Source organism: Pteronotus mesoamericanus, unplaced genomic scaffold (genome assembly GCF_021234165.1).
Source record: "Pteronotus mesoamericanus isolate MK-2021 breed Mesoamerican mustached bat unplaced genomic scaffold, CSHL_Meso_final contig_90, whole genome shotgun sequence".
Taxonomy (NCBI): Eukaryota; Metazoa; Chordata; class Mammalia; order Chiroptera; family Mormoopidae; genus Pteronotus; species Pteronotus mesoamericanus.
In genome coordinates, this window is record NW_026555277.1 from 41,472,260 (window position 1) to 41,486,158 (window position 13,899).

Below are 13,899 nucleotides of genomic sequence, written 5' to 3' on the forward strand. Positions count from 1 at the left end.
AATAGAGAGGTAGTTTGAAAAACTGGCTGCAAAGAATATAATAAATTTTGGTGTCAACTGGGGAAGGGGTGAGGAAGAGGAGACAAAGGGAATCAATCTTTCAGAATCTGTCAGCTGAGCACTGGGAAAAACGGGGGTCCTATGGAAAGAGACAACATGATAGCAAACTTGAAAAGGAAAATCAAAACTAACAAAACTGCTGAAGAGTAGATCCTTTTGTCCTATCACAGGCTTTGCAATGTTACACATTTTGTGAAAACTCAGAAAAGGCACTGAAATGCGGCATTGACTTGTGTCGTAAATGATATGAGGATGATTTTCTTTTATTCTGGAACAATTCCCAAGCGTTTAGCAATTTTCTTAAAACTTCCCTTACATCAAATTGCCAGGCTGGCAAATGAAATGCAGCAGATTAAAAATCTCTGCCTGCCGTCCCAGCAAGTTCTCCGTGGCTCAAGTGTGTGTTCTCTCCGGCCTCCACTTTTAACCCGCACAGCTCTTCTCCCCGCACTGTGCAATTCTGAATTATTTCAAGTAAATGGAAACAAATTAAAATTTATTGATAAAAATTATGAAGCAGTCCATTAAACCGCGGGCTTTTCTGGCCCCCAAGGCCCGAGCCTGCTTTCTTTAAAATGAGCATTTATTCAGGGCTGCTTACACGCTGTCGTGGTCAAGGCAGGCCCTGCACTGACTTTATTCCTTATTTATCTATTTTATTTTTTGATGTTCAAAATGCTATTACACCTGATCATTTTCTCTATTGGATTGGCATTAAAAGACTGGCTCAGAAAGAAAGAAAGGAAAAAAAAAACAGCTAGCAAAGGTTGTGCCCCATTCCACTTTCAAGGAGAAAAATGTAGACATAAGCTTTCCTTATCCAGCAACCCCCACTGGGGTGATTCAGCCGCTGGGTTCCACCAAAACAGCCTGAAGGTGTACCTTTTTACATTCTCTGGGGACAGAAGCATAGGACAATGTATTTTTAATTTGTTAACTTTTTTTTAATCAGAGCTTTATAAGAGATCTCATCATTGTCAATTGAATAATTAATACCGGTGACTAACTGAATTAACTAAACCCCAGGTCCCTTTAACCTGCACTGACTTCGAAAGCATATACTACCCTGGCTCTTCGGAAAGAAATCTGCTGCACTGGAGACTTGCAGGCTTGCAAAGGGGTAAGACGCACGTGGGACATGCCTACCAGACAATGCAGCCTTCTCCTCTGTGGCATTTCAGTTCCTAGCCCCACCAGCCATCTACCTGGGAGACTGAAGCTAAAAGCTTGTCACCCTCAGCTTTGTTCTCTCCTTCACCCTTCCTTGCCTCACTCCCCAAACCTCCCTGATTCTGACTCCAAACACTTCTAGAACGCACCCCCTCCGTTCTTACTCTTTCGTCTGCACTCATATACTAGTCTGCTAGGGCTTCTGTAACAAAGTGCCATGGACTGTGTGGCTTACACAACAGAAATGACATTTTCACAGTTCCAGCAGCTAGAAGTCTGAGATCTAGGTGTCAGCAGAGCTGGTTCCTTCTGAGGCCCTTCTCCTGGGCTTGTACTTGACCACCTCCTCCCTGTGTCCTCCCATAGTTGTCTCTGTGTGTCTGGGTGTCCTAATAGTTTTTTCTTCTAAGGACACCAGCCGTGTTGGATTAGGGAACACTTGAATGACCTCATTTTAATCTAATTGCTTCTGTGAAGACCTGATCTCCAAACACAGTCACATTCTGAGGTCCTAGGAATTAGGACTTCCACATACAAATTTTGGGGAAGGGATACAATTTGGCCCATAACAGCATGTCACATAAGGACTTTTAAAAATTAGACTTGAACTTATCCCTTCAACTGAGTTTTAGACAATCCCTTCTATATAAGCTCCGCCTACACTCAAAGACTTGAAGCTTTCCAAATATGCCAAATACCCTCATGCCATCATGCTTTTGCCAATGCTATTTTTTTTTTTTTTTTTGCCTGGAAATGTCTGGAAGATGGAATCCCATCTTCACCCTCTCATCCAACTCCTTAGCCTGGTGAACTCAAGTCACTGGTCGAAGGGCATTTCCTCTGCCAAATCTTCACCGAACTACCTGAGGACTAATCCACCTCTGTGTTCCCACAGCCAGTGCATAATAACATAGCACGCATTGCACTGAAATTTTGAATTCCCACCTGCCTCCTTGTTAGAATGCAGCACGCTTGCTTTCACAGTGTTCAACAAATAGGAGGCACTTAACAACCATTTGTCAAGTGAAAGAAGTAAAAGAGAGTGTTGGCAGGACTAAATGCAAATTCTGCAAGAATTTCCAAGAAGACAATTACCTAGTGGAGTGATGGAGCTTGGGGATGAAAACAAACAAACAAAGAAACTTAATGCGCTTCAGCAGTCTCCATGTTCCTCCTCTGCTTCGGGTGCACTGCTCCACCGCGTCTGCCATGCTCCCTGACCAGAGGCTGGGACACGGGACTCCGTTGGCCAACAGAGGTCGGACCTCCAGGACCTCTGGTAGAGTCTCCATTCTCTCCACATCCATAGATACAGAAGGCCCAGCGGACACTGAGGCCCTAGGAAATGGTGGCGCCACCAGGCTGGGAAGGAGCTTGGGTCCCTGCATGGAAGAGCACCTGCTAAAAGCGAAATGGGTTAACATAAAAGGAGAAATACACCTTATGTTGTGTTAAGCCACTGCGGTGTAGGGCATGTGTATTACAGCACTAACTCCCTAGACTAGCACACATCTCAAACATTGGACGTGTTACAGCTGAGATATTCCACTTCTCACTATTTAGTGTCCACCCAGTCCATTTAAATCAAAATTTTGTCCAATATTTGTGAAAATGATTTAAATGCGTTATCTCCTATGTGACTATACAGATATTTGGGAAAAGAAATGAAGTTACATAGCCTAACAGTCACATTCCTCTGGCCCCAAAAAACATGACTGGGTTTGTCTTAGCTTTAAAACAAAACAAAAATAAAACCTTTCTATTCACCATCAAGCTCTGGCCTTCTCATCTCCTTTCAGAGCCAAACAGTATGTAAGACTAGCGTCCACTTACTCCTTAGGATCTCAGCCTCGGCATCCGAGTCCCCTCCTCGCCGCCACCCCACCCCACCTCCTAATCACAAACCCTCCGGTCTCTCTTCAATTGTTCTTCTCACCTCCCCTTTGCTCCGGACCACTGACTGCTTCCTCTTTGAAATTAATTCTTCTCCTTGAATCCCACTGTACTTTCTTGGTTATCCTCTTACCCAGCCTCCTCCCAGTTCCTCCTTCTCCAGTTCCCCAAATCCATATTCCATCAACTCATGTTCCTCTCTTTTCCTCTCTCTCACACTTTTCTTTAATGCTCACCTGAGGATGTGTTTAATTGATTTCAGAGAGATAGAGGGAGAGAAACGCTGATTGGTTGCCTTACATTTGCGCAGACTGGGAATCAAACCAGCAAACTTTTGGTGCATGGGACTGCCCTCCAACCATCTGAGCCGCCCGGCCAGGCCTCTCACACTTTTTCCTATTTGTACTGATTGTCATCTTTGGTCTCTTTTTCAAATTGATGTTTTCATTTCAGGAAGGCAACTCCCCTTTTGATTTGCATCTCATTTTTCTACCTCTCTCCCGTGACAATCTCATCCATCTGTGCAGGTGGCAGGCAACACTGGACTCTTTCCAGCTGCCTTCTAGACTTTTCCATTGGATAGCTTGCAAGTACCTCAGATAGGCCCCAACCACCAATCTCATCACTTAGTCTCTCCACACAGATTTCCTTCTCTCCGTCACAGGCTTCGGTTCCTCAAAGTCGTCTTTGATTCCTCCTCCTCTTCCCTGACATTCAATCATTAACCTGGGCCTGCTGGATTTCTTCTGTGCCTTCATTACGTCTTGCCTAGGCCATTACTAAAAGTGTATCTCTAACATTCTCTATCTGTCAGGGTCCAGTCAGAAAAACAAAAACCACACTAGTTTGTTTTTTTACAGAGAGAAAATAATAGAGGGAGTTGGCTAAACAGCTGCTAATATTTTTAGAAATGTAAAGAACACGCTGACTTACCACAGAAATAGTGCAGGAAGCAGTTACCACGTCTGAGGTGGGGAGCCAGAGGACAGATGGGGGTATCCTAACTTGGATGCCCCGAGGAGAGGTCTCCCAGGGACTAGGAATCAGACCTCTGAGGAGAAAGCTCTGCCTGGTTACGGCTGGTGCTTCTAAGGGGGCATAATGGGGCTGCTCTGGGGAAAACGCTAGGCACTGATTCTAACTGTCACCATCAGGGTGAAGGGCCACTGTGGGAACAACACTGAGAGGAATAGCCACCATGTGCCATGGGGTAACTCCCTCCCCTCTTCCAGTCTACTGGCAGAACGTAACAGAAAGTCAGCTGGCAAGGAGATAGTAGTTTTCAGAATCCTGGCCCCAGAACACACAATGCAGAAGACAGAAGGGTGAATTTGGCACATTTCCCTACCATTAGCTTCTCTCTCTCTGATTCTCTAGAAATTTCTGAATAGCCAGCCTGTATTGAATTCTTACTATGTGCCAGTTATAATTCTAAGTACTTTATATGTATTAACATTTATATACTATTACTCACATAATACAAATGAGGAAACTGAGGCACTAGAAAGTGAAGTCATTTGCCCAAAGAGCAAAAGTAGCTTGTAACTGGTAGATCCAGCATTCAAATCCAAGATGTCCAGCTATAAAACACTGATTCTCAAACTTTTTTCTTTTAACTTTACACTCTGTACCTTTGAAAAAAGCCAAAAATAGAATGGTGGAGGTAAGACTCCACCTAAGTAAAAATGATTCTCAACTATAGCATGTACACGTAAGAATTACATGGGGAACCTGAAGAAAATTTGGATCCCAGAATTCACTTCTCAGGCATTGATTTGGAAGGTCTGAGATGAGGAATTTCAACTTGGAACCCATGATCCTGGGTGCCCCACCCCACCCTACCCCGCCCCGCCCCAGCATGTGATTCTAATGTAAGTTGTCTATGGACCACAAGGTGACAATGCTTACTTGGTAGGGGTCAGTGAGAGAGGAAAAGAAGGTGTAACTTGAAAAAGTCCATCTGCCCCACCCACAGTTGAGGATAAGTCTTCAAATACAACTCTCACATCATGTCCTGCTTAAAAATCCTTCAATACATTCAACAAACTTATTCCAGAGATTAACTCAAATATTTATCGAACACATACTATGTGCTAGGCAATATTCTAAGTCATGGGATACATCAGTGAACAAAACCAAGCTGCCCTGTGGGCCTTATAAGGATTGGAGAGGGAGACAGTATACAGTAGACATAATAAATTATATAATGTTAGAAGGTGGTAAGTGCTACAGGAAAAAAAAAAAGAGAGAGGAGGGTAAAGAGGAAGAAGAGTCCAACAGGAGGACGTTACAACTTATAAAATGTTGGTGAGCACAGGCCTCATCGAGAAGCCTCATCTAAAATAAGCTGGGGAGGAAGGCACTTCCCCCTACAGATGATACAGGGGCAGGATTCCAGGCACGCAGAACAGGAAGGCAAAGGCCTGAGACAAAAGCATGCCTGGCAGGCGTGTGGGATCAGCAAGGGGGAGGCAGAAGCAGTTAGATCCCCAAGGGCCCTACAGGCCGAGGTCAGGGCTTCGGCTCTTCTCCAGGTAAAACGAGGAGCAAGGGGAAGAGGGTTCTGCGCTGAGGAGTGACCTGATTCAACGTGTCTTTTACAAGGATCACTTCGATTCCTTAGAGCCAGGTGAGGGTGGAAGGAGACCAAACAAGAAAATGGATGCAAAGCACAAACCAGAGGTGATGGTAACTCGCACCTATAGCGGCAGTGGTGGCCAAAAGCATTCAATGCTGGATATATTTTAGAGACAGACAGCCAATAGGATTTGACAAAGAAATGAATCTTGGATATTATGAGAAAAAAGGCGATTCATGAAAAGATACTAAGGTTTTGGCCTGGGTAAGTGAAAGGACAGAGTTTCTGATTAAGATATGGAGAAGACTGTGTGTAGGGAACAGGGTTGTTCACTTTTTATTTACTTTAAAATGTATTATGTTTTAATCTATTTGTTATCTATTTTTAAAATCTGTGTGTGTGTGTGTGTGTTTGTGTGTGTGTGTGTGAGGGTAGGGTAGAATTCAGAAGTTCAGCTTCAATTTTGGACGTGTGAAGTTTAAGGTATATATTAGATATCTAAATGAGGCAGGGAGAAAGGTCATAGCTTGAAAAAGTCATTCTGCCCCACAATTGAAAATCAGTCTTCAAACCCAATTCTGATCAGGTCGCATCCGGCATTGATTCAACAGTTACTGAACACAAACATGTCAGTATTCTAGGTGATTAGGACTCTAGAGAACTACCCACTCCACTCTGCAGTTACGTGACCTGGAGAAGATACAAACTTCTTTAGATTTTAATTTCCTCATCTGTCGAACATGGTTAGAGTACAAAGCTTGGTCCAGAGTGAGACTGGTAAACAAAACAAGGCTCTGTTCCTCAGGGCCTCTTACGTTTTACCCCAAGAGCATGGGAACGTTATGAAGGGTTTTTCATCAGGAAAGTGACATGCGCAAGGCGGCATGCGTGTGTGGCGGGGGGCGGGGGTCATGTTGTGTGTGTGTCCCCATATCCAAGAGTTAAAGTTCAGTTTGCATTTCCTCCAGAACAAGGGAAATTAGCAATTATAATCACAGCAGTCTAATATTTTCAGGGGTACTAAGTAAAAATAATAATTAATCTTCAAGACTTAGGCTCAATTTTCTCAGTAAGATGGAAAACTAAATTAAATCCTGCTTATTGATCTTAACAGTGCTCTGAACTCATGATTGGAATCATGAATCAGTTTCTCACACACACACACACACACACACACACAGACACACACACACACACACACATACCTTTCCTCGATTTAAGATTCTAGAAATGTTAAGTCTCAGAAACTACAGAACTACAAAAAAAAATTTTATTAAGTGTGAAAGCAAAACAGTATATCATTTAAATATTTTTTACATATTTATAGATAAAACAAAGACAAATAATTTATCAAAAATTACAAGTTTAAAGAACAGTACTATTTTGAAACAGCCAATAACGTATCTGAAAATACCACATTTTATCCATAATTAATGAATATTTCCCCCCCAAAAGTAACTTGCATTTGTAAAAAATATAAAAGTTATTTTTTAGATGTTTGCCAAGACTGCTCTTGCTAAATCTAAAAAAGAATAATGCCTTTATCAAGAACTTCTGTTTTCACCAAATGGCTTTCAAAACCACCTGTGTTTTCCTTTGGGCTTTGGTGAACTCTAAATCTTCATCTTTACACCAGGGTGTGAATATAAACACAAACAAGTCGGAGGGCTTTGGGTTGCTTTGCTTCATACGGAGCGAAGAACCTTCTCCTTAGCCGGGTGAAAAACCATGGTGTATTGTGATGTCCAGTCTATAGCAGAGGGCTTCACCAAGCCGAAGCAGCCACACTGAAAGAAATCTGCGAGGTTCTGTGTGAACCCAAGGCTGCCAAGAAAGGAGGGGAACACGTCTCAATACATTTCCTGTGCAGCCCTTGACAAATACTCACACTGTAAACATTCACTGCGATTCTACAATATACAATATCCTTTGAAGATCCTACAGGAATCCAGAGGGGAATTACGTACTGGGCTCATGGGACCTTAAAAATAAAGCCCAGTTCCACTTGTGGAACTGAATCTCTCCTTTTGAGAGTCCCTGGCTTCTGCCGGCAACTAAATAACTCCCCTTTGGCTCTTCCACTCACTGGAATGGCCACTGCCATCAACAGGCTTCTTTCTTTCCATCCCCACTCTCCTAATTCAGACTTTATTACCTCAAAGGCCAGACAGGCCAGAAACAAAGACAGGTACCGTGGTGTGTTATTTCTAACCCTGCCCTGCAGCCCTCTAAACGACGTCCATCTCGACTCCTTCAGTTGCCCTTACACACTGGAGATCGTCTGGTCCTCCAAAACTCTGATGTGTCACAGCCCTTCCCTTTCCAGTCGAAACCCTTTAAATACACCCCTCTGCCCAGAAGCTCAAATCCAATCCCTCACCTCTGTATTCCAGGCCCTGCCTACACAACGAAGCCCCCAGGCTCCCCAGGTGTTAGCTCCCCAAACTGTCTTTATAAACCTCCTCCTGCAGCTACTCTGGCTCTATTTTTCCCGTGATCATAACTGTGTGGGCCATTCTTCTGCCTTGGAACTCACAGGCCACCACCCTTACAGCAGGTAGCCCCCTCCCCCTTTTAAGTCCTGCCCGTTCTCAGGCCGGGTCAGGGCCTGCTTCCCCTTGGGCGCCCTCCTGCCTGCAGCAGTCTGCAGCCTCACTTTTTCTCCATTAGTTCCTGAATACTGTCTATTCCAATTCCGAGGAACATGGATTTTGTGCAAATGTCTCGTTTCAAGCCCAATCCAACACCCTACCCACATCGAATACATCTGTGCATGAGGAGGACAGTGCCCTGCTGCTGTTCAGTGACAGGACTGTGGTCGGGAACATCCCATCGCTGCTCGGAAGGCAGCTTCCTGGGAAGAGGGCTGACTACGCGGAATGGACGGGTGGAAGTGGAGAGACACGCTGGGAATTCAGAGGGCCCAGTCAGTGAGTAACAGTCACTCGGGAGGACAAACAAGGCAGCCCTTTGGTTTGGGCAGGATTTGGAAGCTAGATTCCAAATGGCTTACAGGCCTTACCGTTAGTTCCTCCAGCTTAGGCTGCCATTAGCAGCTACTCCCAAGCACACCCAGCTCGCACCTCTGCCCCTTTATGAGACCCTTCCCCAGGGCGTGGCAGGCCATTCCTTCAACCTCCATCATGCGCACCCCACAACTTTCAAGGCTCAGCTTAAAATTCCACCTCTCCCACAACAGCTTCCATACTTCAGTAAATATTCATTCCTCTGGTTAAGGCACTGAGACAGGGACTTAGTTATTATCACTGCCAGTTAGAAACGGTCATGACAAATTTAACACTACTCTCCACTCTCCATCACTTTAGCCACTGCTTCCCAGTTAGGTCATTTTCTTTCCTCTCTGAACACGTATTAGAGTCACATTCCAGTCTCTGATTTCCTTGTCTAACAACCTAATAGTTTCACCTCGTACCACAAATGTGCTTTAAAATAGACTGCTCATGAGATACCCAGTGAGCGCTCAAATCCCTGGAGGACTCTGGGTCGCCTCGGCAGCACTGCCAGCCTCCAAGACCCTGGTGTATGTGGCAGGGAGATAAGCTCCAAAGCCTGATCGTTAATATCGTTAACATGACGACCTTCCTACAAACACACTCACTTTCAACTGAGGACAGGTTTTATGCGACCAACGCTCTATGAAGAACATACCCGGAACCTGAGAAACTAGCTTCTCCCTGACACAGGTGGGCACATCAGACATAGGCCTAAAATAATTACTGGTGACAGAGAGAGGCAGGTTGAAAATCTTGGCAAAGCTCACAATCTAACGCTTTCTACAGAGAGCCTTGTGGCTGGCTTTCTCAGCCACGTGCTTAATTATCTCACATTGACTTCATGCCAGCAATATGCAACCTTGTGACCATGTGGCTTGACTGCAGAGAATCCCCATCTTGGCAAAACGTCAAAATCACTTATTATTTGTGCTGAGTCCAGTAGACTAAGTCCCAAATTCTTACCACCTTGGGGCTCATGACCTTACCACTCGCCTCCTGTCACTGAGGCTTCCAAGAAACAAGGTCAACTCTACCAGAGAGCAAGTTAGAGGACAGCAGCAAGGCCAAGGGTGGTGGCCCCGCGCTGGACAACCAGTGGCGTGGCCAGCATCTTCCACAGGACTCAGTGGAAAGAACAGATCTCACTTACTTGTATGGTGTCCTCCGGAGGGACAACGGCTGTTTCATATGCCTGCTCTGCTTCAGCAGGCTGGTTCTCTCATGGGAGGTCAGGCCCAGGAAAGCAATCTGAAAAAGGGTAGTAGATACATCAAGGCTACATCACTCGTAGCAGTGCATCGTGGGACACTGGAAAACATGCAGTACTCTCCCCAAAACGATATCACCAGCCTTCTAACCAAGGATGAGGTGAGGGTGAAGATTCGGCAGCTCTAAGTAAACTCTCCTACGTAAATCTAGTAGCTGTGCATTTTTTTTTTGTTTTGTTTTATTTTATTAACCTCCAAGAAAGCACAACACATTGACTTAATAAGGGTCATAAAATAATTACTTTAGTAATTCAAGCCATGGCTTATGGCCATGTTTAGATTCTCAATAAATTCAGCATGCAAGTTTTAGACAAATAAAATAATATAAGGTAAGTATCAGTGCAATTATCTCAACTTATGTATTCTTCTTGGTACCTCTTTGAAAATAGCCAAATGAAAAAGTTAATAATCTGAAGCAAAATCCACATAAGAATTAAGATAACTTAAAAACTCCCATGTCATTTAAAACACTACTATTTACTGAGTTATCTCATTTAACCCTCAAAATAACACAAACATAAAGTTCCTTATCTTTAAAACAGAGATTATCATCTTCATTAGATTGTTTAAGAACTGGAAATAACATATTTAAAATACCCAGTGCAGAAGCTTTTGGAGGTGAAGTAACTGGTCCGAGGCCACACAGCTTCGAAAGCAGCAGAACTGGGACCGCAGCTCAGTTTGACTGGCTGCAGTCAAAACCAGGGCTCACCAGAGCACCCAGGAAATAAAGGCCGAGTTGTTTTGTTATTAAGAAAACAACTTCGCTCTGAATTTCTGTATCTGAAAATTATCTAAAACTCTCTCTGAGTCAATTTTCCTGCCTTAAAAAATATAAACAAATCATTAACGTTTCTCTTAAAAATTAAGAACATTATTGCCTCATATACTTGTACTTGTTCTAAGAGTCCACAGAGGAAGGAAGAGAGTAAGAATTGATGTCTCAAGTGTTAGGTTCTACATCTACCTGCTCTTACTGGCTCTATGGCCATAGGCGAGGCACTCAACCACTCCTAGGCTTAGTTTCCTCATCCATAAAATGGAGGAGATGTCACACTGGCACAGTCTACATCTCAAATGTTTGTGAGGAAACAAAGTGCTTTGGAATATGTAAAGCATATATAAATATTAGGCATTATAAATGATAGTAATCACTACTAGTAATCACTGATGCTAATATTCATTCTTACTGCTCAAGTCTACAGATACCACAGGGATAGGAACTGATGAAATTTCAGAAACCTCAGTTCTGTCAATATTATTAACTTAACTCCTTTTCTTAGCATTTTCCCTTTTTTTAAGGGATTAAGGGATATTTTTCCTTTTTAGAAATTTTCTTTATTATTATTATTATTATTATTATTATAGAATTGATTACTTCCCCATAAAAGTGGAATATACTTTGCTTTTGTTGAGTAATGCCCTAATTATCTGAAGCCTTGCAGGAAGCGGTGCAGACAGATCATGGTTGCCCATTCCATATGGCAGGCCATAGCAACAATGAGAGTTAGGTTCTGCTCCCAGGGGACGGCAGTCCACAGGAAAGGGACAGAAACATCACAGAAAGCTGAATGTGACTATTGCCACGGAGCTGAACTTCCTAAGAAGGTTTGGCCATGACCTTCTCTGAAAGTGCAATTACCATGTCCATTGGTTAATGATGTGTTTTATATTTCTTCCCCACTTCTATCCACTTACGTACTGCATAATAACAAGGATAACAAACAGGTTGAAAAAACTGAGGGAAAAAAATCACTTTACACTTGCATAATGCTTTACAGTTTATACCATGCTTTCACATACTACATAACTTAACTGTATGATGGAAAAAGCCCTTAAATGGGACTGTTGGAAGACCTAAGTTACATATTCTGACTTTCCCACTCATTGGGTGACCTTGAACAATTCAATTCACCTCTGTACCTCTGCAAAATAAAGAGGTTGGATTAGATAACTCCTACGGCCAACGCAAACAATATATTCTTCTAACCTTTAAACCCTTCAGTGAGAGTAAACAGGCATTATTATCCCTATTTTACAGACAAGGAAACTGAAATTCAAGACTGAAATGACATGCCTAGACTCACAGAGAAAGTAACAGAGGTGGAATTAGAAATGAACTTTACTGATTTGAAATTAGAGTCTTTCTACCTTAGTACAGGTTATGAGAAATAAATACCTGAAAGAGCTGATTTAATAATAAAAATGTTGACCATGAGAAATGGAAAACTGCTAGCATGAAGATATATAAAACCCAAGGAGAACAAGCCACAATCTGATTGAGGTAGGTCCATAGTCCATCTTCTCTGAATGTTGCGGCACAATGATTTGACCAATCTGTGAACACACAAAGAGGAACCCATTATTCAAAAAGGTAACATACCAATAATCATTATGCAGGAAGATAAAATCGCTGCAGTTCTATTTAGGGAAAAGAGAATGGAAGATATGATGGCATAGGTCAGAACCCAACTTTAAGATTTTATCTCCCAAATGCCAGCTCAACAATAAAAATGAAAAAAATTGTACCTTGGACTTCCAGTCAAGATGGCAGCGTACATAGACACACTTCACCTCCCCATGTAACAATAGAAAGAACTACAACCAGATCTCAAAACTAATAACACCCAGAACTGTCAGAAAATTGAGCTGTATGGAAATCCAACAACCAAGGATTTAAAGAAGCCACATTCATCTAGATGGGTAGGAGGGGCAGAGTTGTGGAGATGGGCGGAGAGGCGGCAGCCGCAGCAGAATGGACAGTCCCACATTCATGTGTGTTGGATGAAAATCAGGAGGGATACCTTGGGGGCTCCAGGCCAGACCCCACAGGCCAGGGTTCCAGCACCAGGAAAGTAGATCCCTGTTACTCCTGGCTATAAAAACCAGTGGGGGTTAGGGTGGTGGAAGAAACTGCTGGATTCTTGCCACTTAAAGGGCCCACGTGGTCTTAGAATGCATGTAAACCCCCCCACTCCAGGATTTGCCACCAGGGCAGCAGCTGGAAGGGCACCAGTCACATACAGGAAGGGGGTGAAGTGACTGGAAACAGGGCGAGTGCCAGGTAAAACATCCGGAAGCCAGGCAGCAGCATTGTCCCCTCTCTGAGCCCTCCTCACACAGCCACAAAGCAGTGAAGTGGGTTCCCCCACCCTGGAAAGTATCTAAGACTCTATTCTACGCAATTTCCAGGTGCCTCTTCTACATAGGCCATGTTATTAACACAGGGAGTAAAAACAGCTCTATCTAATATACAGTAACAAACACAGGGAGGCTGCCACATTGAGGAGACAAAGAAACATGGCCCAAATGAAAGAACAGAACAAAACCCTGGAAAAAGAACTAAGTGAAACAAAGATAGCCAAGCTATCAGATGCAAGAGTTCAAAACACTGGTAATCAGGATGCTCAAAGAACTCCTTGAGTATGGCAAAAAAAGTAAGGAAGAAATGAAGGTTACACTAAGTGCAATAAAGAAAAATCCATAGGAAACCAACAGAGAAGGGAAGGAAGCCAAGACTCAAAGCAATGATTTGGAGCATAAGGAAGATATAAACATTCAATCAGAACAGAAAGAAGTAAGAATGCAAAAAAATGAGCATAGGCTCAGGAATCTCTGGGACATCTCCAAACTTGTCAACATCTGAATCATAGGGATGCCAGAAGGAGAAGACGAAGAGCAAGAAATTGAAAACTTATCTGAAAACATAGTGAAAGAAAACTTCCTTAATTTGGTGAAAGAAATAGACATACAAGTCCAGGAAGCAGAGAATCCCAAACAAGTTGGACCCAAAGAGGACCACACTAAGACACATCAAAGGTTAAAGGTAAAGAGAGAATCTTAAAAGCAGCAAGAGAAAAGCAGAGAGTTACTTACAAAGGAGTTCCCATAAGACTATCAGCTGATTTATCAAAAG

At 43.1% G+C, this 13,899-nt stretch overlaps 1 protein-coding gene across 1 annotated transcript in view; it reads right to left on the reverse strand.

Annotated features, from left to right (window-relative positions):
• Window positions 1–7,150: 7,150 nt before the first annotated feature.
• ZDHHC13 (zinc finger DHHC-type palmitoyltransferase 13) overlaps window positions 7,151–13,899 on the reverse strand; it is a 46,010-nt gene continuing 39,261 nt past the window's right edge. Inside the window, exons 15-17 of the mRNA XM_054586257.1 lie at window positions 12,163–12,320; window positions 9,866–9,963; window positions 7,151–7,525 (exon numbers count right to left, since the gene is read on the reverse strand). Of these exons, the coding sequence (XP_054442232.1) occupies window positions 7,387–7,525; window positions 9,866–9,963; window positions 12,163–12,320 (395 nt within the window). The 3' untranslated portion in view covers window positions 7,151–7,386. The remainder of the gene's footprint in view (window positions 7,526–9,865; window positions 9,964–12,162; window positions 12,321–13,899) is intronic.